This window comes from Vigna umbellata, chromosome 4, assembly GCF_029865625.1.
Source record: "Vigna umbellata cultivar VRB3 chromosome 4, Vumbellata_1.0, whole genome shotgun sequence".
Classification (NCBI taxonomy): Eukaryota; Viridiplantae; Streptophyta; class Magnoliopsida; order Fabales; family Fabaceae; genus Vigna; species Vigna umbellata.
Genome location: NC_142168.1, coordinates 69,068,587 through 69,095,550, shown reverse-complemented (window position 1 = coordinate 69,095,550; position 26,964 = coordinate 69,068,587). Strand labels below are relative to the sequence as shown.

At 39.1% G+C, this 26,964-nt stretch overlaps 1 protein-coding gene and 1 pseudogene across 1 annotated transcript; both read right to left on the bottom strand.

Moving 5' to 3' along the window:
• Positions 1–735: 735 nt before the first annotated feature.
• LOC148201057 (uncharacterized) lies at positions 736–2,941 on the bottom strand. The gene is made up of 6 exons (XM_088114705.1): positions 2,806–2,941; positions 2,515–2,727; positions 2,348–2,440; positions 2,174–2,275; positions 1,739–2,089; positions 736–973 (listed from the first exon to the last, which is right to left on the bottom strand). Exons 1-6 carry the CDS (start codon positions 2,848–2,850, stop codon positions 902–904), a joined length of 876 nt encoding a protein of 291 aa, XP_087970831.1. The 5' UTR covers positions 2,851–2,941; the 3' UTR covers positions 736–901.
• A 13,450-nt stretch (positions 2,942–16,391) lies between these two features.
• On the bottom strand, positions 16,392–26,763 carry LOC148201056 (uncharacterized; annotated as a pseudogene).
• Between the last annotated feature and the right edge of the window lie 201 nt (positions 26,764–26,964).

The window sequence follows — 26,964 nt, the reverse complement described above, 5'->3', positions numbered from 1 at the left end:
AACTTCCTCCACTTCACCACTTAGTCCACTTCGTTCACTTCGTCCAGTTCGTCCTCTTCCTCCACTTCCTCCTCTTCCTCACTTCCTCCATTTCCTCCACTTCGTCAACTTCCTCCACTTCGTCCACTTCCTCCACTTCGTCCACTTCCTCCACTTCGTTCACTTCGTCAATTTCGTCCACTTCGTCCACTTCGTCAACTTCGTCCACTTCGTCCACATCGTCCACTTCGTCCTATTCCACTACAAAAAAAAGGTTATTTAGAGGAGGTTTTTTTTTCGCTTTGCAGGGGTTTTCACCCTCCGCAAAATAAATTCCGGGGGTTTTTCAAACCGCCTAAGTTTGAGTCGCCACAAACTATCTGCGGGGGTTTTTTGCGACCCCTGGTATCGCGTTCAATTTGCGGAGGTTTTTCTGCGGAGGGTAAAAACCTCCTCTATTACTGACTATTATTTTGTGGGGGGTTTTAACCTCTTTTATTTTCAACTATTTGATCACAAAAGTTTTCTATATTTTTGTCAGTTTTTTTATTTAATGATTATTAAAATATATAATATCGTTTTTTGTTTAATGATTATTAAAATATATAATAACTACCTATTTTCACCAGTTTCTTTCTTTTCTTCTTTTTTTTTATTTCAAAATTAAGTAAATTTATTTTTTTTAAATTATTAAATACCAAACAAATATGATTCCTCTGAATAAAAAATTGATACCATAGAACAAAAACCCCTGAGTAGGAAGGAATTTAGAAAAATAAATTGAGAGACAATTGTATGTTACAGAAGGATAGGCTAGAAGTCAATGTAATCCTATTGCAGAAATAGTTACAAAGAAAGAAATGTGATCCCAATTCATAATAAACTAAGTATAGTTTTATCCTAAAACAATATCATAAATTTCCTAAAGGTTACTTCCATCAGATGATTGTCTTGTTCCCAAAGGAGACTCTGGCTCATTTGCATCACGAGCTTGCTGAAATAATATAAAAAATATTAATAAAATAAACTCAATTACATGTGCTCACATTTTGAAAATAATATATAAAAAATCAATCAAATAGAATAAACATGTTCTATCAATCAAATAGAATAAACATCTTCTATCAAATAGAATAAACATGTTCTAAAAAATCAATCTTATGTATAACCAATTTATAACTTGAGGACAACAGCTACAGACTATAAATATACAGATATACATACTTGAGTCAAAATCATCTTATGTATCGACATTAAAATACAGTTCAATAGAATTTAAGTTAAAGTAGTGACAATCTCTGGGCCCAATGTTTGTTAATATTATAACTACAATCAGACCAAACCCATAAAAAAGGGGTTTCCAAAATGCAAATGGTATAATTTCACAACATCACAAAGGACAATCCAACAGTTTCCGTGTCTGTTCGAAAGCTCAATTTTCCTTGGCTACTGTAGTTACTACTTTACACCATATATAAAATGCAATGGACCAGTACTTCTCACACTGCATATAAATCTTACTGCAACAATCAATAAAGCTAACTACAACACAGATACAAACAATAACTAACTACCTAATCTCACACTATGCATATAAATCTTACTGCAACCATCGTACTCAGAACTTGAATAATGAATAATATATTGGAAAAGCAAGACTTATCAACATCTGTTAAACTAATTTCCAAAACTCAATTGCATGTGCTCACAATAATTATAGTAAATCAAGCATATTACTTATACTTATTTAGTAACTTACTTGTGGTTGAGAATCAAAGAAGGTAGCCAATTCATCAGGAATCTTTCCTTCCTTCATTATCATATATGCTTTCAACGCACCCAAGGTGGTTTGAACTTGGGATTCTAAATTCATGTACTTTTGTTCCCACTTATTAGAAGATGTTGATGATGTGGCACTACTAGATGAACCAATGCTTAAATCTGAAAGTCGCATTCTTGTATTTCTGAATGAGTTAGTAGGCGCTGCTCCCAAACCCATGCATCGCACTCTCCCAGAATGCTCTGGGCCTAACACTCTACCAACAACATCTTGAGGGGAAACCTGTGATTCATCAGCAGTGCTTTGACTCAAACCCACTTCAATTTGTTCCTATAGGCATATAACAAGTTGTAGTCAAAGATCTAAATATTGAAAGCATAACGTTTGAAAATATCATATTATAGTAAAACTAACCGCTATAGCCTTTGCCGCCTCATTTACAAATGAGCCATCTTTTCTTTTATGAGTTTCAATATACAACATTCCACGACTAGGCAACTCTCCACTCTCCAAAAGCTAAATAAAAGGATAAGTTAAAATCAATAGTAAATTTTGAAAAATACTAAAAACCGTCATGTGTACTAATACCATCTCATGTCTTCTTCTTGAGATAGGTTTAGAGCCACCAGTATGAGGAATTACTTGCTTCTTGCGATTTTCTCTATTTTTTTTACAAATCTCCTATGAAAAAAACAATTGTAAGTTGACATAACAATCAAAATAACAATATACACAAACAATAATGAAACTTGTACCATTGTCTCCGGTTTTAGACGATATGTAACAAAGTGAGCCCATTGAGTTCTGTCTATTCCGGTCGGCACATTACATATGATTTGATCTTTTGTTTTTGTTGGATCATAGAACTCATTCCATAAACTTTGTCTATGTGCAGCCCACTTCTTACCCAAAGTTAATTTGCAATATCGTTGGGCAATAGCTTCAGTAGTCTTAAAACAAAATCGAAGCTTTTGAAAAAAAGAAAACATTGGTTAGTGAGTAAAAAGTAAGTGTGCGGCATTTGAATACATGAATGATATATATACCTGTAACACTTCCTTAAAGCATTCTAAAAAATAGGTGTTAGGCATGCCTGTTTTGCCAGACCACCTTTCAAAATTAATTGGAAATAAATTATCATCTGTTGCCAATATCCCACAATATCCCGCAAGTACTCCTTGTCCTTCGCATATAGCCATGCCTACCTCATCAAACTCTACAATGATGCGTTTCCCATTAGGTAAGTTATTTACTTCTCTGACCTTCACCTTTATTTTCTTCATAACTCCTTCTAGATCTTTAACAATAAAAAAAACTTACTCAACCATAAGTAAAATTTAAAAAATTATGCATGCAGAAAAATAAATGGCTTATACCTATTGTATCGACATTCCAATATGATGAAGATTCACGTCCAACATGTTTTTTGGATGTTGTAGGTTGCTCTATGTTTTCTGTGGGCATCGATGGTGTTGAGTTCAATGAATCATGTAATGAGGTCTCATTTGTTGGTGAAGGACTTATTAAAACATGTGGTTGTACTTCAATGGATTCAGACATTGTAGGATTTGTTAATGGTGTAGGATTTGTTGATGGTGATTGGTCTTCAATCAATGGAGAAGTCACTGTAGCATTTGTTGATGGTAAAGTACCTAAAGATTCAGGTTGAGGTGATGATTTTTGTAGATTTCGGAATCGCTTGACCTTTGGCATGGCTACATATTCATGACAAATATTAAAAGAAAGAAATATAAAAAACACAATCATGAACAAAAAAAATAACACAATAAAGTGGCTAAAGATTATTCAAAGACTACGCAAACTTAAGGGTTTGTTGTGACTTTTTCTCCTGTTGATTTTAAGACTGATTATGGTGGTTGTACCTGGGGTGTATAAATTTGCAGATGGGGGGCTTTATATAGGGACATGGAGTAAGGGCCTAAAGGATGGAAAAGGAATATTCTATCCTGCTGGTAGTAAACAACCATCGCTAAGGAAGTTGTGCTGTCTTAACAGTGATGATAGTGTCAAGAAATTAATTTAGTATATATATATATATATATATATATATATATATATATATATATATAGAATGTAGAAAAACGAGTACCTATTTTGAAAAAATGAAGAGTTACTTCCATCATAAATTGTAAAAGGCTAAACAATATATTGAAATTATTTACTAAGTCTTTGTAACTTTCCACGAGCTGGAGTGTAGAAATAGTTATCTCAGAACAATATGTTAAACTGATTAAGCACGTGACACAAAAAATGAATATACTGCATCTTAAGCTTAGTTTTGTTACTAGGATCTTAACGTTAATAATATCAAAAACATGAAAGAGATTTGGGAAAGATTTGTTTCCTTATAAAATGTCTTTTCCAATTGAAGATTCTTGGAGAGGAAACGGAAAGAAACAAAATAAAAAAAGGGAAATTAACAAAGAAAGTGAATCATCCAATGAGACCAATGCCTAGAACAAGATTTCTGTTCTCCAAAGATCATTACCTAGGAGTTTTCACTTGCTGTGTCATCATATGATACGTGTTACAAACAGTGTATATACTTTCTTTCTAGACATCCTCTTTCAAAAAATTCTGTATAGTTTTTGAAATGGGAAGCATCAAAACAGAGAAAAGGGTGTTGAAACTAGTACATCCTGGTAAACATGTTGCGGTTCACAAAAAGCCAGTGAGAGCAGAAGAGGTAATTAATGGGTTCAAATTTTAGCCTTCACAATCCTTCTGTAGATTGCATATGTCATGACTCTTTGGTTTATGAAAGGGAATATATGCAGGTTGCTTTTTTTTCTTCTTTGGGTTCCATCTAGATGTACCACAATGTTTGCATGTTTGCAAATCTTTTTCATCATCTCTTAAATATAACATACAATGATTCGGACATGCATCTATTTTGGTATAGTTAAGACCAAGTTTGTTGATGATTTTCTTAGCCTCATAAAAAGAAAGAGGCAACTTTGCTTCACTAAATGCATCTCTTAGCAAATCTAGGATCATAGTCATTGCCTTGTCACTTAATCCACACAAAACCTTGATATGATATAATTTGATTACAAATTCTAATTTTGTGTACTTGCTCCCATCACACAATATTTGATTTCCGTCATTGACAAACTCATTAAATTCATTATGATTCTCCCTTGGCCTTTCATTACTAACATCATCTTCACCCAATGGTTGTGATCTGCCTGTATTAGTACCTTCTTGCCTATAATGTCCCAATGCTTCATTTATCATTGTTTCCATTGCATTTTCAAAATGAAATGCCTCTTGTGACTCATCTTCATTTCTAGAAATATCTTGTCTTTGCCTTTCACCATGAAGATTCCAAATAACATAATTTATGGGAAATTGTTTTAAAATCAAGTGCTCTTCAACTATGCCTCTAGTTTGCCATTTCACAAACCCACATTTGGGGCATGGACATCGAATTGTGTCTCCAGAAGCTCCATTCTCAAAAGCAAAATCTAAGAATTTTTCTAAACCAATTGAGTATTCAACTGTATTTCGAGGCTTAGTTATCCAAGACTTATCCATTCAAAAATATTCCTAAACAAACTTAAATACACTAACACATAAGAAAGAATACAATATTCATGGAAAATAAAAACAAATAATGAATTAAAAAAAATTAAACACTTGTTTCTACTAACCTTGATAACTGTGAGATTGCAATACTTAAAAGAGAAACCTACAACATCAATTAAGTATTTTTTTGTTATGACAATTTCATTCCCAAAATATAACAAAAAATACACAATCATATAACAAAAGATACAAAAATGCGTATTGTAAACATTACCAAATGAAAGTATCATTATATCCCACACCCATTCTTTTATCAGTTTGAATAATGCATGCATACATTAATTAATCTTCAATATCTCTGTTCTCCCAGAATAAATTTCCCTCAAATTTATTCTAGCTCAGATTCAAGGATAAACTATTTCCTCTGTTATTTTCTAATTCTCTCTTATCTTTCTGCATACATAACCTTTAAAAAAAATGCATTTTTACGTAAATCATTCATGTATATCAATATTGTGAATCTGTGACTACTGGCACAAAACATAAGCACATGTGCAATTATACCTACCACCCCACGAATCATATGAATATTGGTTATTAATTAGAAAAACAATTATTATTTAATATAATATGCTTGCAATATTAATTGTTTTTTAACAATTACAAATTTTCATTTCACTCTTCCAAAATAAATTCTGAATCCCAATACGGGAGAATGGGTTTCTAGACATTGGACATTGATACATGAAAAACGACCATGGTTTTATGATCACTGGGCTACCTAGATTATGATTTGCCTTCCTTCAACACGTGAACTTAAATCCGTTCACACCAAGGTTGTCTCCTTTTTTAACATATTTGCACAAATCAAAAGCACCAGTTTCATTGACTTGGCAATAGCCAAAGGGCTTTTGGTCAACTTGACCCTGTAACTATTATTATCCATACAGGATTCCATCAACACGTTATTATGTCAAATATATTTGTAAGACTAAATATTGATTTAATAAAAAAGCAACATAGTTAACTGATATATCTGTAAATTAAATATATTAATTGAGATGGAATGGAACACCCATAAAGTATTTTAAAATAAAAAATAGAAGTGTAACATAGAGTTTAGGAAGGTTGCTCACATCACACCCATCAAGGATTGTAAGTACATCAATGGTAGTGGTGATGGATAGTGTATCAGTAACATGATCAATGATAGAATCTACCACAAGATCATTATAAAGGACAATATAAATGATAAAAATCAGTATATTTAAAATATTGAAGCCTTGGTGTTTGAAGCTCAAAGACACAGTCACCTTGAAACTTCCCAGACACTCTACAATCTGATATATTTAAGTCTACAAGGTGGGAGACACAGATTTTGAAGGTATTGAATTCACCATAATACGTACAACTAACCAAATACAGAGATTCCAAATTGACACAACCCTTAAATGGATCAAAAGGGCTTTCCGATTCACACACAAATTCACAACCATAGAGGTATAGGTGGTTAAGAGAAGGAAGATCGAAATTTGTGATCTCACTGAATATATAAGAAAGTTTGAGAGTAGTGAGAGATGTACATACAGAGAGTTTAGGAAGGTTGCTCACATCACACCCAACAAGGATTGTAAGTACATCAATGGTAGTGGTGATGGATAGTGTATCAGTAACATGATCAATGATAGAATCTACCACAAGATCATTATAAAGGACATTATGACAATCTACATTAACATTAAAAACATTGGTGGAAGTATCTCTGCAAGACAAAAAATTATCTAAAAAAACCTCAAATGACATAGCATCTTGGAATGATGAGTCATCCAAGTCTTTTGTTAACTTGAAAGTAAGCATTATTATGAAGTAACCAAAATAGGAAAATTAATACCAAATAAATTCCTAGAAGTAGCTTGAGCGGGAAAGGGGCGAGTAGGATCAACCACAATTACGAATACAACAAAGTGAAATATGAACATTAAGCAATAAACACGGTCTACTTATCTAGAATATAGTTTCATTCGTAAATTAAAAACTGATAATCAAAGTTTTATTCTGTATTACTCTTGGTTCCCAACTGTTCTATTAGAAAGATTAATTGCAATATCACAAGACGTGGAGGAAACAACATGGACTTTGATAAACCCTAAGATGTTGACTTTGCCGGAAATCCTCACAAAAGTATTTAGGGGCAATGTACCAGATGTGACATCAGAGAAAAGTTGGGAATTGGAGAGCATCATTTTGCTAACAATGCACTTACACAGATACAGAATTTCATTACTATACGTATAACCAAGAGAAATTTAGTCTACACTCCTCAACTAGAATCAGTGAGCTTTATGTAAGGCAATTCAAGGTATGTACACCCATAATCATTGGGATAAGCTTTTTAGCAATTAACTAGGAGTAAACGACCAAAGCACTTGGTGTTAGAGTTAAACCTTAGGAATTGAGGATTCTGCAGAACCTAGGTGTTGCCGGTGCTGGTGCTTTTTTGGCTGGTCATGGCGCTGTTGGTGCTTCGGCTGGTGTGGGGGATGCTGTTGGAGTAGGTAATAGTGGTGAGTCAGCTGGTGGAGATGATGTTGGAGATGAGACCTTGGGAACCGCTAATTTCACAAGTGCAGATGATGTGGGAGATGAGACCTTGGGAACCGCTGATTTCACAGGTGCGGATGATGTTGGAGATGAAACCTTAGGAATTGGGGATTTTGCAGAACCTAGGGTTCAGGTGAGCGGAGTGAGCAGAGTGAGCTGAGCAGAGTGAGCAGAGTGAGCAGAGTGAGAAGACTGAGCTAGGGTTCAGGTGAATTGTAAGAAGATTTTTAGAAGAAAATTAACTTTTAGAAAAATAATGGTTTTAGGCACAGATGGGTTTTAAATCCGGAGGGAATAAAATTTTAGAATTGTTAAAATGAAACTTAGTCTAAAATTTTAGAGGGAAAAATGTAAAAGAATTAGAAGATGATGAATAAAAATATATTTTTATTTAAAGAGGTTATAAACCTCTCTTGAAAGAAATTAAAACCCCCACAAATATTGTCAGTTAGATAATTTAAATTAAACATCTTAAAGTATGTTAATTTGAGGAGGTTTTTTATAACCTCCCCAAAATAACCTCCTCTAAATAAGGTTTTTTTTGTAGTGTTCGTCCACTTCGTCCACATCGTCCACTTCGTCCACCTCGTCCACCTCGTCCACTTCGTCAACTTCGTCCACATCCTCCACTTCCTCCACTTCATCCACTTCATCCTCTTCGTCAACTTCGTCCACTTCGCCCACTTAGTCCACTTCCTTCACTAGACCACTTTGTTCACTTCGTCGACTTCGTCAACTTCATCAACTTCGTCCACTTCGTTCGTCCAGTTCGTCAACTTCGTCCACTACGTCAACTTCGTCCAGTACGTCAACTTCGTCCACATCGTCCTTTTCGTCCACTTCGTCCATGTCGTGCACTTCGTCCACTTCGTCAACTTTAACAACTTCGTCCACTGCGTCAACTTCCTCAATTTCGTCCAATTAGTACACTTCCTCCACTTCGTCCACTTCCTCCACTTCAACAACTTCGTCAACTTCGTCCACTTAGTCCACTTCCTCCACTTCCTCCATTTCCTCCACTTCCTCCACTTCCTCCACTTGCTCCACTTCCTCCATTTCCTCCATGATGAGTCGATATCTAATTCACTTCACTTAGTTTATTATGCTAGAATTAATCAGGGAATTGTGCTTAAATGTCCGATATTTTCCCGTTTTCACCAATTGTGTTTAATTGACTAGTAATTCTAATTTTGATTAATTTGAATTGTCTAAGCTAATTATTTGCACTATAAATTACAGGGAAAATTTGGAAATACAATTTGGGATATTTGAAGGTTTTAAAAAAAAAATGAAAATGAAAATGACAACTGGACCGAGAAAAATCTGGCAGCATCCAAAAATGCAAATGGGTTTGGACATGAAAATGGTCTTGAATGTGAAAGGGGTCACCACATTGAAACACACACGGCCCACGTGGAGAAGAGATCTTTGTATATGCACCCAAAAGAAGCAAAAGCAGCCACGTGGGAAGCAGGGGGGGTGCATCCAGCATTCCAGCTTGGAAACGTGGAGTCACGGGATGTGCACACGGAGCAGTCCAGCTTTCATCCGCAAGCAACAGGCGGTGCACACAGTAACTCGGGAGTCCATCCAGAAAAAGAGAAACACACCTAGCAGAGGACAGCTTGGAGGGAGGGGTGTCTCGGCCTAGGGCAACTGCCTCCCACATAAAAGAAAAGCACATTTCATTTTGAAAGGGGGCTGTTGGACGTATGTGGTTGATGAGAGGGTCGCACCTCCCACAAAAGTTGTGCATATAAGAATGCAGTATAGTGCTAGGAAGTGACTCCTAGGTCGTCTCTCAAGGACCAAATGTGATTCGAGACTTAGGTCAAACACGAAGGGGGGGTTTTGAAAGTGTTTTTGTGACTAGAGGTGAACTAAATTAAAATCGGAAGTTAAATACAACAAAACATTGAAATAAATGAACAAAACATGAAGACCGAACGGTCCTACAGATGACCGAACGCTTCTACATTGAGATCGAACGGTCTCTAAAGTAAGTGAGGAAATTGAAAATGTAGGAAGATAAAGAAACTGAACGAAATAGACAACATGATGAACAATACAACTAGACTCAACAATGCAAAAGATAAATATCCAAACACAATTAAAGCTCTTAAAATGCAACACTTAAATTAAAAAGATTAATACTCCTTTTAGTTTGAAATACAATTTCGAAGAAACACTTGAGAATCGAAGAATAAGCAAAGGCATAAATTGTAAATGAAGTTGCTAAACCATAAAACACATCTCTGGACTTCTTCTCCCGTGAACGTGGCACCTACTCCAACCTAATCTACTTCCAGCTCACATTCCTGTGCACGAACTTCTCTAAAGTGTATCAGTGCTACTTCCCTAAACCGAAACGCAACAGCCCTCCTCATTCTAGCACCCCTTTTTCATTTTCTCAATAAAATAAATAAATGCACCGTGCAGCTAAAAGGAAAAGGAAAGTCACTGTGCTGTCCAATAATGAAGCATTACTGGACCGAAGCTTCACTCAAAAATTTTATGATCAAAATGAAATTAAATGGCGAATTCAAAATGTAACAACATTTCTTTCTTTCTAACCCTACACCATGTGCATTTACAAAGATGAAATCTGCATCACTTGCTTTCTAAAAGAAAAGAAAATGAATTCAACCACTGTGAGAGCCTCTGTTCTAGCAAAAGAAATGAAAAAGCTTTTTGTTCTCCCGAGAAAAAAAATTCTACCAACGTGTGCCTTCCAGCTACTCGTAGCCCTCCATCTCTGCTCCGTGGCGGCTCTCCCTACTCAAACTCTATCCAGTGAAGCCCCCCCTTTTCTCTCCGTTTCCACGTGGGCTGTATGCTGTGTGCAAGCTGGACCAAGAGTGCCTCCCGTTCTTGCTGCCCGTCACCCTATTCTCCAATACCCACACCACTTCCAAGATGTTGGACCGTGACACTACTTTCTTTTTGCTGGATGTCACCCTTTTTCTCTGAAGCACCACGTCCTCCAAGCCCAAAAGGAAAGTGAGCCTCCACGCCTGCTCCTTTTGTAAAAGCAAATAAAATGATGATGAAAATCCATTCTCCCTGCAGTAGCTTGACCTTGGCTTTTAAAAGAAAGTAAATTCATTTCTTCTCTCCAAATGAAATCACGTGATGCTGCTCCTTCCCATCTCCACGTTTCCGCACACTACACTCTCAATAAATCACCCGCTTCTTCCTCTCAACGTGCTGGCTCCTTTGAACACCCCCTGTGCTTCCCATTCTCCGCGTGAAGGTCTTCCTCTCTCCCCAGCTGGACGGGTGACATCTCCTGGACGTGCTTTGCTGGACGCTCCGCATGGGCTGTGACTGTGTGAAGACTTGAATTGTGCAGGTCGTGACGTCTTGGACGTGCCAAGTGTAGGTCGTGTGCTATAATGTTGAAATGATGGATGCTACTGGAACGTGGTAGAAGGTGTGGAGCGTGACGTGCAGCCGTGGGCTTCACTTCTTGCTGTGTGTTACCCCATTTTCTTCAACACTGTGCACTCCTTTCTTCATTGAACGTGCTGACCCGTGAATCCAAGTGAAGCCCTCCTTCCGGACCACTCTTTTTCTCACCGTCACACCACTTCAATGCTAGCTGGACGTGAAGGCTTCCTCACTCCCGTGAAGCTTTCTTCCCTTGCTGGACACCGTCTGAAGGCCTCCTCCATCCGTAGCTGCTTTGCTTACTTGATTTTCTTTTTGAAGCAAGGTGACTCCTCTCCTACGTGCTGATGGCAGACCGTGACACCTCCCAAGCTGGACGCCTTGCTGCCATGGGCCGTGGTGCCTTCTTTCTCCAGCTCTTTCTTGAATCCCGTCCCACAATATCCTATGCTTCTTGAGTGAGAAAGAATCTTCAATGCATTCTCGCGGCTGGACCTGAAGGCTTCTGGATTTGAGCTCTCTTCTTTGCTAGACGTCAACCCCTTCATTCCATCCAGCACATCCTCTCCAAGCCCAAATGAATCCTATTGTCCGCGTGTGCTTTCTTTTAAGAAAGTCCATCTCCATGTGCACCCCCAAAAATGAAATCTGCACCTCCTTTATCATTTTAGTTTAAAATATAATTGATGTGGCATTTTTCTTTAATGTCCCAAAATTTATCCAACAATTTCCCTACAATTAATAATGCAAATAATTAGCTCAAATAATTCAAATTAATTAAAATAAGAATTTCTGATCAAATTAAGCACAATTAGGAAAAATGGAAAAATATTGGACATTTAAGCACAATTCCCTAATTAAATTCGGTACAATAAGCTAAGTGAAATTGAGAAAATATTGACTCATCAAAATAGACCACACTTAGTCTTTTGCACTCCTGGGCAAAATCAAGACGCAAATCAGAAAATACTTCAAAGGACTTTTAGGGAGGTGATACAAACTCAGCAGACAAAAATAAAATAAAATAAAGATTCACGAGAAAATAAACAGAATCACACAGTGCTCAAGTTATCTGGACAAAGAAAAGTAGTAGACAATATCCAACACAGAATCAATCAGAGAAAGCAGATACTCATGAAATCATCCAAGCAATTTCAAGCATGGTAAAATGATCAATCAACTCAAAAGGTGAATCAAAAGTAATAAAACCTCACAGATGCACACAATCGGTGTTTCTCTCAAGTGTTTAAGGTAAGTCAATGTCACTCAATGCACTCAAGAAAGCAATCACAAACAGACTTGGCAAGCCTCTAATATCAACACTCAAGCACATACGCATGTTCAAATCAAAAGGTCTTTCATGGTTGTAATGGGGCCAAGGACAAGGGAGGATATATCTGGATAAGAAGCTACAACCATAAGGAACAGAGGAGCAATGGGGAACAAGTGTAAACACATTCAAACACACCCACAACCTCTAATTCCATCCTCTTCTTGACTCCATTATTCACAATTATTCACATTTTTTTTTCACTATTTTTCTGCTTTCTTTTTCTTTTTCATCTTGTCTCTTTTCTTTTCTCTCTTTTCAAAACAAAACTGTAAAAGACAAGATACACATATATTTACCAAAGCAAAACAAGAAGGGGAACCAACTAGCCAACTCATCAGAAACCCCCAAGAGACCACACTTGTTCCCAAAACACTTCCAAAGCTCCAAAATTCCCTAAGGTTAAGGTAATCATGGTCTTTCACTTAGGGCTAGTGTATGAGCATTCGAAATAAAGAAATGGGGGAAAGTATAGGCTCAAAAAGGGTTTTCAAAGGATTAGAACAAGGTAAGCTTATTTGGCTAGAGAGGTTCAAGAACAAAACTGCCTTTATCACTTCCAAACATGCATATCAGTCAAGAATTATCAACAAGAGTCAAGCCAAGGCATATGTGCAAGCAATCAAGAGACATATCACACACAAGAAAGAACACAAAGTGGCTCAAATTCTCATACAGGGCATTTGTGTCACAATCAATTCAACTCTCAAACATCATGATCATCTTCCAAGCAAAGAAAAGCAAGGAATCCAACATCTCAGAGTATCAATGAAGTGAAGTGAAAGACTAGTCTACAACTTAAACACAGTCCAGAATTGAAGAGAAAAATGCAAAACTGTACACAAGACACGAAAAAAAAAAAAAAAATAACCTAGAAAAGAAAAAAATTTAACCAAGAAAACAAAAACTAACAGAAAAATCAGAATCTCCCCCAATAGACCACACTTAAACTACACAGTGTCCTCAAAGTGTCATAAGCATAAGATCAGAAATCATAACAGTCAACAGATCATGGACAAGTGCAATAAAAGTAGGGAAAGGAGGAGAAGAGAAAAGGAAAACTCCCCTGATCATGGTGGCAGTTGCCAATTTTGGACTTGCAGGGAGATGTCTTCCACCATTGGACCCAGCCAGGAAGTTTTGAGGAAAAATTGCTTCATCCTCCATATTTGATCAAGCAGGGAAATGTCTTCCACAGCTGGATCTAAGAAGAAGTGATTGTTGATGAGCGGGTTCAACAGGTGCTTATTGATCTTGAAGCTTTTGTCATTGTGAGCACCTTTGTTGTCCACTGTGGGTGTTTGTTGATCAAATTCATTTGTACCTCCTGCAATAGGGTTAGTGCAATGTGGCTCTACAGAAATTTCATGCAGGGGTATAACACCCAATCCCAGTGTAACAGGCTGAACCTCAGATACATCCTCAAAACATGAATCAATTTCAAAATCACAAGCAACATCAACTACAGATTCAGATTCATGTTCAATGCATGGAGAATAAACATTCGGATGCGACAGCAAAAATTGGTTCTCATCATGCATAGAGGGAAAATTAAAATCAGACTCAACAACAATATAATCATCAGCATACCTCTCAACAACATAATCATCAATATAATCAAATTGAGGTATGCTTACCTCCTCTTCCTTGAAGATTGCTAAAGTGTGGGAAGATGAAGGTGGTCTACCTGGTTCAGGGTTACTGCTGATTTCTGCCTGTTCCTCAAAATACTCATCACTCTCCTCAGGAGCAAGAGTAGGGACATAGGATGATGGGAAAGTAGATGGCACAGTAGTAAGCTCATGACTCTTCTCCCCATCTTCTACGTTGATGCCACTAACATCATCTGGGATCTGAATAGTCTGAAATGGTAACTCTGAATCTTGAGACTGTTCCTCAGTGAGTTGAGTGGCCATCTGCCCTATCTGATCAGTCATACTCTGAATGGTAGCTCCTATTTCTTGCTGGAACTGCATGTTCTCTTGCTGAAACTGAAGGTTCTGCATGGTCATCTGCTCCAACAACTCCTGCAATGTAGGCTCAGAAGTAGAAGGCTGAGGAGCTATTTGGACAGGAGTATCATATTGCTGACTTTGGTATTGCTGGACTGGTGGAGGCATGAAAGTACTCTGGAATGGTGGTTCTTGATATTGATGCTGTGGAGCATTATACCATCCCAAAGTAGGGTCATTCCATCCAAGACCGTTGCTGTAAGCATATTGCACAAGGGAAAATTTGCTCAGAAACTGATGCTCAAGATATCCCCAATCGGTAACGGATCTCAGAGGAAGAGAGTCTTTCCAATCCTTAGCTGCTCCTTGTAATGAATGCGGAAATGCGCTCAAGAAAATGTAATCAAGAGGGACATCTGGAGGCTTCATTGAAGAGCACATGATGTGGAGCTCCTCCAAATGTCTGTGTGGGCATTCTCCTGCAAAACCATGAAACTTAGGCAACAAATGTATCAGTCCAGGGGTGAGATCGCAATGAAGATCATCCTCCTTAAGTGAAACCGGCTCACAAAGAGCACTCTCAGAAATTAGAGGATGAGTCATATTGTTCTCAACATAGACATCAGCAGAATATGAATTACAATCAGAGTAACATGCAGAAGGAGAATCATAATCAGAGGCACTAGCAAAACAAGCAGTATTCACGAAATCAAAATAGGTAGACATGGAAAAAGAAGAATACTAAAAATCACGAAACAAATAAAACACAACACATTTATACATGCAACACGCACACACAAAACAGAACATCACATCACATCACATCACAACACAAGACAAAACACAACACACACAAACACAACAAAAACCTAAGACTGAACCGTTGGTCCCCGGCAACGGCGCCATTTTGATGAGAGGGTCGCACCTCCCAACAAAAGTTTTGCATATTAGAATGCAGTATAGTACTAGGAAGTGACTCCTAGGTCGTCTCTCAAGGACCAATTTGGGTTCAATCTCAGATCAACACGTAGTGGGGGGGGGTTTGTGAAAAATGTTTTTGGTTGCGGATAAAATTAAATAAGACACTAATGCAAACGGAAACGTAAAAACGGTCTCAATCACAAAATTAAAGCGGTTGGTCACTTAAGCTAACATCATAATTAAATTTACACAACTGAACCTAATAGACAACATTAAAGTGAAAAGTGCTTTAACCAATTTAAAATGCAACATTGAGCTAAACAATTAAATGCACACCGAAAATAAAGTCACCAATTTGAAAGTTGAATGCCCCGCTCCATATCTCCCAAATTATTAAATCTCCAGATCAACGTGTGCACACTACATTCACCAACCCGTGAGCTCACCATGTGCCATTCTGCAAGGTATTAATTCCTACAATCAATGTGGGGTAGCCTTTCTCATCCAGCAGCACTTCAATTCAACTTTCTCCTCTTCCCAAAATCATATTACTCCCTTGCCTACCTTTCTTTCCAACCGTGGCACTTCACTCCTCCAACACGTGAAAAGAATTCAGCTCTCTCTTCCAAACCGTGACAGCTCCACTTTTTCGTGCACACTTCTCCATTCCCTCTTTGCTTCGTGCTTCACCATCTCTTCACACTACATTCTCTTTATCAACCCGTGAGCTGCTTCTCGGGCTTCTATGTTCTTCATAACCAATCACCCAACTTACCTCCTTAGCTCCACGTCCGTGCCTCACTTCCAGCCCCTTCCATCCAATCTCAATACTTATGAAAATATCAATATTTCTCCCAAGCCGAGACACTTCTTTCTCCTACACTCCGAATCATTCAACACCCTTCATTCCAACACTGCTTCGCTTCTCTTCCAGCTCCGTGCAGTACTCCTTCCATTCCAGCCTCAATCCCCGTTTTGCTTCCAGCAAAATCCAGCTCCTAAATCTGCACTTCTCTGCTTCCAGCTCATAACCGAGACACCGACTGCTGCTTCCTTTCTTCCAGCGCAACACAAGCTACACCAAACCGTGCCAGCTCCTACTCTCCAAGGATACTGTGACCAAGAGCTTTAAATGGAGAAAATGAGGCAGCGTGCAGCCTACTGGAATGTTGTACCGAAAATGAACAGAGGTAGAATAAAAGTGCATCCACAAAAAAAAAACTTCAAGTATCATGAAATATACGCATCCTCTCCCATTGAAAAATCAAACTCAATGTAACAGTAGTTCCATAAAACGTATGCACACCAATACTAAAAAGTGTAAAACCGAGAGCCCCAAGAGGAAACCGAGACCGAGAGTGAAACAAAGAGGTCACACACACTTTAGCAGAGTGGCGGCTAGGGCTTTTCAAGAGCCGTGGGTCACCTTTAATAATGGGGTCCACACAAAAGAAAAACCTAGGTCTAAATCACTAACTTCTAATTTTTGGGTCTACTCTAATTTACCAAAAATTGACCCAAAATATAAAAGCTGATACAGAAATTCTAAACTACTGAATTACAATTTAATTAATTCTAAAATGTCTGCGCGGAGAGTCTTGAATTTATTTGGCATTCTTCCTGATGTCCCAAAATGTATTTCCGAAATTTTCCTGCACTTCAAAAATGCACTTAATCAGCTCAGAAAACCCAAATTAGCACAATTACAATTTTCTGACCAAATTAAGCAGAATTCGGAAAACGGGGAAATAACAAACAATTAAACACAATTCCCTGGTTTATTTAAGTGCAATAAACTAAATATAATTCAAGAAATAACGACTCATGAAAATAGACCACACTTAGTCTTTTGCACTCCTGGGCAAAACCAAGACGAAAACCAGGGAACTACTCAAACATCAGGGAGCTGACACAGACTCGACAGACAGACAACAAAGACTCCAAAACGGAACACAGTTGCACAATTCTCACAAAATTATCGACGGTAAAAGGTATAGGCAGAATCCAACACAGAGTCAACAAAAGCAGATACTCAAAGAATCATCCAAACAATTCAGTACAAGGAAAGCAGTCAATCAGTTCAAGAGATGAATCAACAGCAACAGAGCCTCACAGATGCACGCAATCAGTGTTTCTCTCAAGTGTTTAAGGTAAATCAATGTCACTCAATGCACTCAAGAAAGCAAACAACAACAGACTTGGCAAGCCTCTAATATCAACACTCAAACACATATGCATGTTCAAATCAAAAGGTCTTTTCATGGTTGTAATGGGGCCAAGGACAAGGGAGGATATATCTGGATAAGAAGCTACAAACCATAAGGAACAGAGGAGCAATGGGGAACAAGTGTAAACACATTCAAACACACCCACAACCTCTAATTCCATCCTCTTCTTGACTCCATTATTCACAATTATTCACATTTTTTTTTTCTATTTTTCTGCTCTCTTTTTTTCATCCTGTCTCTTTTCTTGTCTCTATTCATCACACAATTTCAAGAGACAAGATACACCACATATTTACAAAAACAAAACAAGAAGAGGAACTAACTAGCCAACTCATCAGAATCCCCAAGGAGACCACACTTGTTCCCAAAACACTTCCAAAGCTCCAAAATTCCCTAAGGTTAAGGTAATCATGGTTTTTCACTTAGGGCTAGTGTATGAGCATTCAAAACAAAGAAATGAGGGAAAGTATAGGCTCAAAAAGGGTTTTCAAAGGATTAGAACAAGGTAAGCTTATTTGGCTATAGAGGCTCAAAAACAAAACTGCCTTTATCACTTCCAAACATGCATATCAATCAAGAGTTATCAACAAGAGTCAAACCAAGGCATATGTGCAAGCAATCAAGAGACATATCACACACAAGAAAGAACATCAAGTGGCTTAAATTCTCACACAGGGCATTTGTGTCACAATCAATTCAACTCTCAAACATCATGATCATCTTCCAAGCAAAGAAAAGCAAGGAATCCAACATCTCAGAGTATCAATGAGGTGAAGGAAAACTGACAACCTAACAAAAATAAAATAAAATAAAGATTCACGAGAAAATAAACAGAATCACACAGTGCTCAAGTTATCTGGACAAAGAAAAGTAGTAGACAATATCCAACACAGAATCAATCAGAGAAAGCAGATACTCATGAAATCATCCAAGCAATTTCAAGCATGGTAAAATGATCAATCAACTCAAAAGGTGAATCAAAAGTAATAAAACCTCACAGATGCACACAATCGGTGTTTCTCTCAAGTGTTTAAGGTAAGTCAATGTCACTCAATGCACTCAAGAAAGCAATCACAAACAGACTTGGCAAGCCTCTAATATCAACACTCAAGCACATACGCATGTTCAAATCAAAAGGTCTTTCATGGTTGTAATGGGGCCAAGGACAAGGGAGGATATAGCTGGATAAGAAGCTACAACCATAAGGAACAGAGGAGCAATGGGGAACAAGTGTAAACACATTCAAACACACCCACAACCTCTAATTCCATCCTCTTCTTGACTCCATTATTCACAATTATTCACATTTTTTTTTCACTATTTTTCTGCTTTCTTTTTCTTTTTCATCTTGTCTCTTTTCTTTTCTCTCTTTTCAAAACAAAACTGTAAAAGACAAGATACACATATATTTACCAAAGCAAAACAAGAAGGGGAACCAACTAGCCAACTCATCAGAAACCCCCAAGAGACCACACTTGTTCCCAAAACACTTCCAAAGCTCCAAAATTCCCTAAGGTTAAGGTAATCATGGTCTTTCACTTAGGGCTAGTGTATGAGCATTCGAAATAAAGAAATGGGGGAAAGTATAGGCTCAAAAAGGGTTTTCAAAGGATTAGAACAAGGTAAGCTTATTTGGCTAGAGAGGTTCAAGAACAAAACTGCCTTTATCACTTCCAAACATGCATATCAGTCAAGAATTATCAACAAGAGTCAAACCAAGGCATATGTGCAAGCAATCAAGAGACATATCACACACAAGAAAGAACATCAAGTGGCTCAAATTCTCACACAGGGCATTTGTGTCACAATCAATTCAACTCTCAAACATCATGATCATCTTCCAGGCAAAGAAAAGCAAGGAATCCAACATCTCAGAGTATCAATGATGTGAAGGAAAACTGACAACCTAACAAAAATAAAATAAAATAAAGATTCACGAGAAAATAAACAGAATCACACAGTGCTCAAGTTATCTGGACAAAGAAAAGTAGTAGACAATATCCAACACAGAATCAATCAGAGAAAGCAGATACTCATGAAATCATCCAAGCAATTTCAAGCATGGTAAAATGATCAATCAACTCAAAAGGTGAATCAAAAGTAATAAAACCTCACAGATGCACACAATCGGTGTTTCTCTCAAGTGTTTAAGGTAAGTCAATGTCACTCAATGCACTCAAGAAAGCAATCACAAACAGACTTGGCAAGCCTCTAATATCAACACTCAAGCACATACGCATGTTCAAATCAAAAGGTCTTTCATGGTTGTAATGGGGCCAAGGACAAGGGAGGATATATCTGGATAAGAAGCTACAACCATAAGGAACAGAGGAGCAATGGGGAACAAGTGTAAACACATTCAAACACACCCACAACCTCTAATTCCATCCTCTTCTTGACTCCATTATTCACAATTATTCACATTTTTTTTTCACTATTTTTCTGCTTTCTTTTTCTTTTTCATCTTGTCTCTTTTCTTTTCTCTCTTTTCAAAACAAAACTGTAAAAGACAAGATACACATATATTTACCAAAGCAAAACAAGAAGGGGAACCAACTAGCCAACTCATCAGAAACCCCCAAGAGACCACACTTGTTCCCAAAACACTTCCAAAGCTCCAAAATTCCCTAAGGTTAAGGTAATCATGGTCTTTCACTTAGGGCTAGTGTATGAGCATTCGAAATAAAGAAATGGGGGAAAGTATAGGGTCAAAAAGGGTTTTCAAAGGATTAGAACAAGGTAAGCTTATTTGGCTAGAGAGGTTCAAGAACAAAACTGCCTTTATCACTTCCAAACATGCATATCAGTCAAGAATTATCAACAAGAGTCAAACCAAGGCATATGTGCAAGCAATCAAGAGACATATCACACACAAGAAAGAACATCAAGTGGCTCAAATTCTCACACAGGGCATTTGTGTCACAATCAATTCAACTCTCAAACATCATGATCATCTTCCAAGCAAAGAAAAGCAAGGAATCCAACATCTCAGAGTATCAATGATGTGAAGGAAAACTGACAACCTAACCACAATCCAGAATTTACGAAAAAGCATGCAAAACTGTACATAAGACACAACAAACTACCTAAAAACCGAAACATGAACAAAGAAACAACCTCCCCTAATAGACCACACTTAAACGACACAATGTCCTCAGTGTGTCACAATCAGTAGATCAAACAATCAGAACAATCATCAGATATCGACAAAGTGCAATAAAAGTGAGGAGGGAAGGAGAAAAGAAACTCCCTGAGTCAGATGGGAGGATAGGTGGGGTGGACCAAAGACGTCTCCTCCACCACTACATCCACTAAAGAAGGGTTGCTGAGGAAAGGCTTCAGTCTATGCCCGTTCACCTTGAAGCTTTTAGCTGTAGATGGACCTTGGATCTCTACTGCACCATAAGGATAAACATTAGTCACAACAAAAGGTCCAGTCCATTTTGATCTCAACTTACCACCCATGAGGCCGAGTCTAGAGTTATACAACAAAACCTGTTGGCCAACCTCGAAGTCCTTTCTAACAATAGAACTATCATGAAACTTCTTTGTCCTTTCCTTGTAGAACTTTGAGTTCTCATATGCCTCCAATCGGATCTCATCCAATTCATTCAGTTGCAACTTTCTTTCCTCTCCAGCTTGGTCCATGGAGAAGTTGCAAATCTTCACAGCCCAATATGCCCGATGCTCAATCTCGACCGGTAGGTAACATGCTTTTCCGAAGACAACCCGGTAAGGAGACATCCCTATCGGTGCTTTGTAAGCTGTCCTGTGAGCCCAAAGAGCATCGTCCAACCTATTGCTCCAATCTTTCCTGTTGGGCTGGACAATCTTCTCCAAAATCCTCTTAATCTCCCTGTTGGAGATCTCAGCCTGCCCATTTGTTTGGGGGTGGTAAGGTGTAGAAACTCTGTGCGTCACCCCATATTTCTTGAGCAAGGCTTGCATGGATCTGTTGCAAAAATGGGTTCCTTGATCACTAACAATTGCTCTAGGCACTCCAAACCTGCAAAAGAGGTGAGATCTAACAAAATCTACAACAACCCGAGCATCATTAGTCCTGGTGGCTCTAGCTTCCACCCATTTTGAAACATAATCCACAGCAAGGAGAATATAACAGAAACCAAAAGAAACAGGAAAAGGACCCATGAAATCTATACCCCATACATCAAACACCTCACAGAACAACATAGGTTGTTGAGGCATCTCTTGTCTTTGTGAAATTGATCCTCCTGCTCTCTGACAAGGCTCACAAGTGCTGCAAATCTTCTCGGCATCTTTGAAGATGGAAGGCCAATAGAAACCACAGTCAAGCACCCTGCGAGCTGTTCTCTGTATCCCCAGATGACCACCAGGTGAGGAGGCATGACAAAACTGCATGACCGAGTCAATCTCATGGTCCGGAATGCATCTCCTAGTAACCTGGTCACTGCACAACTTCCACAGATATGGGTCATCCCAAACATAATACTTAGCATCACTCTTAATTTTAGCAATCTGAGCACGTGATGCTAAGGGAGGAAAAACAGAAGCAACCAAATAATTTACAATGTGTGCAAACCAAGGAGTGGGGTGAGAGTAAGAAATCATCAACAAACTCTCGTCAGGAAAGGTATCCTGTATGGGCAACACATCAGCTTCATTCTCAGCTTTTTCAATCCGGCTTAGGTGGTCTGCAACCAAATTTCGTGCTCCACTCCGGTCTTCAATTTGCAAGTCAAACTCTTGGAGCAGTAGCATCCACCTGATCAATCTAGGCTTTGACTCCGCCTTTTTCAACAGAAACTTTAGAGCTGCATGGTCAGTATACACAATAACAGGTGATCCAAGCAAATATGACCTAAACTTATCAAGGGCAAAAACAATTGCCAACAACTCTTTTTCAGTGGTGGTATAATTTGCCTGGGCAACATCCAAAGTGCGTGAAGCATAGTAGATCACTCTCGGCAGCTTGTCAATTTTCTGTGTCAAGACAGCCCCTAATGCATAATTAGACGCATCACACATGAGCTCAAATGGGGCTGTCCAATCCGGTGCCTGAATGATAGGGGCGGTAGTCAAAGCTTCCTTCAGGCAGTCAAACGCCTGCTTGCATCTGTCATCAAAAGAAAAATCAATATCTTTCTGCAGCAGTCTGGACAAGGGAAGCGCCTTCTTGCTGAAATCTTTGATGAAACGCCTGTAGAAACCTGCATGTCCAAGAAAAGATCGCACCTCTCGCACGCAAGAGGGGTAAGGCAACTGCGAAATCACAGATATCTTAGCAGGGTCTACCTCTATTCCCTTTTCAGAAATGATATGCCCTAGAACCAAACCTTGTCCAACCATGAAGTGACATTTCTCAAAATTGAGAACAAGGTTTGTTTCTATGCATCTTTTCAAAACTTTTTCCAGACTGTCTAAACATGCATCAAAGGAGGATCCATACACAGTAAAATCATCCATAAACACCTCTATGCAATTCTCAAGAAAGTCACTAAAAATGCTAAGCATGCACAGCTGGAAGGTACCAGGGGCGTTGCATAGAGCAAAGGGCATCCTCCTATAGGCAAAAGTGCCAAAGGGGCAGGTGAATGTGGTTTTTTCTTGATCCTCAGGCGCAATATTTATTTGAAAGTAACCAGAAAAACCATCAAGAAAACAATAATGAGATTTACCTGCCAGGCGCTCCAGCATCTGATCAATGAATGGTAGGGGGAAATGATCTTTCCTGGTTGCTTGGTTGAGCCTCCTATAGTCAATGCAGACTCTCCAACTGTTCTGCACTCTAGCTGGGATAAGCTCATCCCTCTCATTCTTCACCACAGTGAGGCCAGTTTTCTTGGGCACAACATGGATGGGGCTAACCCACTGACTGTCTGAAATAGGGTAGATGATCCCAGCTTGCAAAAGCTTGGTCACCTCCTTCTTGATGACGTCCATGATCACGGGGTTTTGCCTTCTTTGTGGCTGTCTCACTGGCCTTGCCCCATCTTCCAAAAGAATTCTATGCATGCATGTGGATGGGCTAATACCAGGTATGTCAGCCAAACTCCAACCAATGGCCTTCTTGTGCTTCCTCAACACACCAAGCAACTTCTCCTCTTGAACAGAATCAAGGGAGGTGGAAATGATCACCGGTTTATTCTCATCATCCTCCAAGTACACGTACTTGAGGTTATCTGGGAGCTGTTTCAACTCAAGAGTAGGTGCCTGCAAGTCAGATTCATTTGTACTTCCTACAAAGTGGTTAGTGCATTCTGACTCCAAAGAGTTCACAGGTAAAGGCGGAACACCTATCTCATCACGCTCCAAATCCATATCCATGACAATTACATTATCAACATCATCCATATCAAAAACATCATCAACATCATGGATATCAAAATTCTCTTCAAAATCAACCTCATTCTCAAATTCAGATTCAATGCATGTATGTAGAGAAGATAGAAAAGAATGCTCTTTCTTATGCAAAGAATCAAAATCATCAACAACATATCTATCAATAATGTCATCCAATGCATCGATCCTAAACAGAGAATGGTCCTCAGCTGGAAATTTCATTGCATCAAGGATATTAAAATGAACAACAATATCAGCAAATTCCATAGACAAAGTTCCAGCATACACATCAATCTTAGTTCGGGCAGTTTTCAAGAATGGCCTGCCTAAGATAATGGGAGCGGATCCGTGAGAGAATCCCTCCTCCATTTGCAAAACATAAAAGTCAGCAGGAAAAATCAATTCACCAACCCTAACCAAGACATCCTCTATGAAACCTGCTGGGTGGGTAACACTCCTATTGGCCAACTGAATGACCACACCCGTGGTTTGCAAAGGACCCAGAGACAAAGATGCATATATAGATAAAGGCATGACATTAACAGAAGCACCCAAATCAAGCATGGCATTTTCAAATTTATTGTTTCCAATCACACAAGGAATGCAAAATATACCTGGGTCCTTGCACTTTTCAGGGATGTGCGGGACCGACTTACCAATAAGCGCAGATACATTCCTTCCCATGCTTATCCTCTCATTTCCCTTCATCTTCCTCTTGTGTGTGCACAGCTCCTTCAAGAATTTGGCATACTTCGGTATCTGCTTGATGGCATCAAGTAGAGGTATGTTCACCTCTACCTTCCTGAAGGTCTCCAGAATTTCCTTATCCACATCTTCCATCTTTTTGCTAGGAAGTGCCCGTGAAGGGAATGGTAGAGGGATAGGTCGGTCAACCAATGGAGAAGGTGCGGCAATGGTGGTGGTGGAAGAGGGAGAAGATCCACCTGAAGAAGAACCACCGGCTGGAGAAGAAGATTCACCCACCTCAAATGCCTTGCTCGAACCGTCATGGTCGTTCTTTCTAGGACAAGTAGCAGGCATGGGTGTAGGTGTAGAAGCGGGCTCTGAAGGCACAAAAATCTGCTTCCCTGATCTAAGGGTTATGGCACTCACATTCCTTGGGTTCTGCACAGTCTGGGATGGTAACTTATCCGAATTCTGAGACTGCGCTTGGTTTATCTGAGTAGCCATCTGACCCATCTGGTTAGTGAGACTCTGTATGGAAGCTCTAGTCTCCTGCTGAAATTGCATGTTATCTTTCTGAAACTGCAGGTTTTGCATAGTCATCTGTCTCACTAACTCTTCCAATGAAGGTTCAGACGAAGTGGAAGGGTGGGCAGCTGGTTGGGCAGGTGCCTCTTGCTGTTGCTGTTGTTGTTGCCTCTGGTGTTGTTGCATAGGTGGAGGCACATATCTGTTAGGTGCTCCAGCATTCTGGAAAGGTGGTGCCTGCTGTTGATGTTGTGGCGCATTGTTCCATCTCAGATTGGGGTGATTCCTCCACCCTGGGTTGTACCTGTTGCTGGATAAGTCATGATTTTGCTGTTGTTGTTGTTGCCTGTTGTTGTAGATGTTCGTAGCATAAGCCTGAGGCGCATCAGAGGCAGCTGATTGCTGCAAAGAAGGACAAGCATCTGTATAGTGGTCACTGGAAGGACAAATAGTACATAGCCGTGCAACAGATGCAGATGGAGCTGCAGATCTCTGGTTGGTAGTCAACTATGTCACCAACTTCGTAAGAGAGTCAATCTTTCCTTCCAACTTGCTTTCAACAGCTGATAAAGACTGGGCAACAACATCATGTACGCCCCTCACCACAACGGCATCATTCCTGGTGCTAAACTGCTGGGAGTTGGAAGCCATCTTCTCAATCAATTGCCTGGCCTCAGCAGGTGTGGTGTCTCCAATAGCTCCACCACTGGCAGCATCAATCATACCACGGTCCATGTTGTTCAAACCCTCATAGAAATACTGGACAAGGAGATGCTCAGGTATCTGATGGTGGGGACAACTAGCACAAAGTGTCTTGAATCTCTCCCAATACTCATATAAGTTCTCTCCACCAAGCTGCCTAATCCCAGTTATGTCTTTTCTGATAGCTGTGGTCCGGGCTGCTGGAAAAAATTTATCTAAGAACAGCCTCTTCAGATCATCCCAGCTAGTGACGGATCTAGGCGCCAAACCATACAACCAATCCTTAGCAACATTTTCCAATGAATGAGGGAATGCCTTTAAGAAGATGTGCTCTTCAGGAACATCATGTGGTTTCATACTAGAACAGACAATGTGGAATTCCTTCAAATGCTTATGAGGACTCTCACCTGCAAGACCATGAAACTTGGGCAACAAATGGATCAGTCCAGTCTTGAGAACAAATGGAACGTCCTCATCAGGATATTGGATGCACAAGCTTTCGATATCGAAATCAGGTGCAGCCATCTCCCTAAAAGTCCTCTCGCGAGGTGGAGGTTGTGCCATATTGTTTTCAGTGTGAAAAACAACAGAATCAGAATCAGAATCACGTGCAGATGCAACAGATGCAGTAGATGCAGTATGCACAAAATACTCAGCAGTGGGATGCACAGTATCCAATGGAACAGACTCAAAAACAGACTCTAAAGATAAATTCCTAGAATGCCTAGCTAACCTATGAAAAGTTCTATCAATCTCAGGATCAAAGAGTGGTATAGGCCCAGGATTTTCCCTAGTCATGCACTAAGTCAGAACACCCTAAAATCATGAAACGATATCACAAAAATTTTGAACACACAAAACAACCTAAACAAACAAATCACACACACTCAAACATACAAGACAAAACACAACACACACTAACACAACAAAAACCTAAGACCGAACCATTGGTCCCCGGCAGCGGCGCCATTTTGATGAGAGGGTCGCACCTCCCACAAA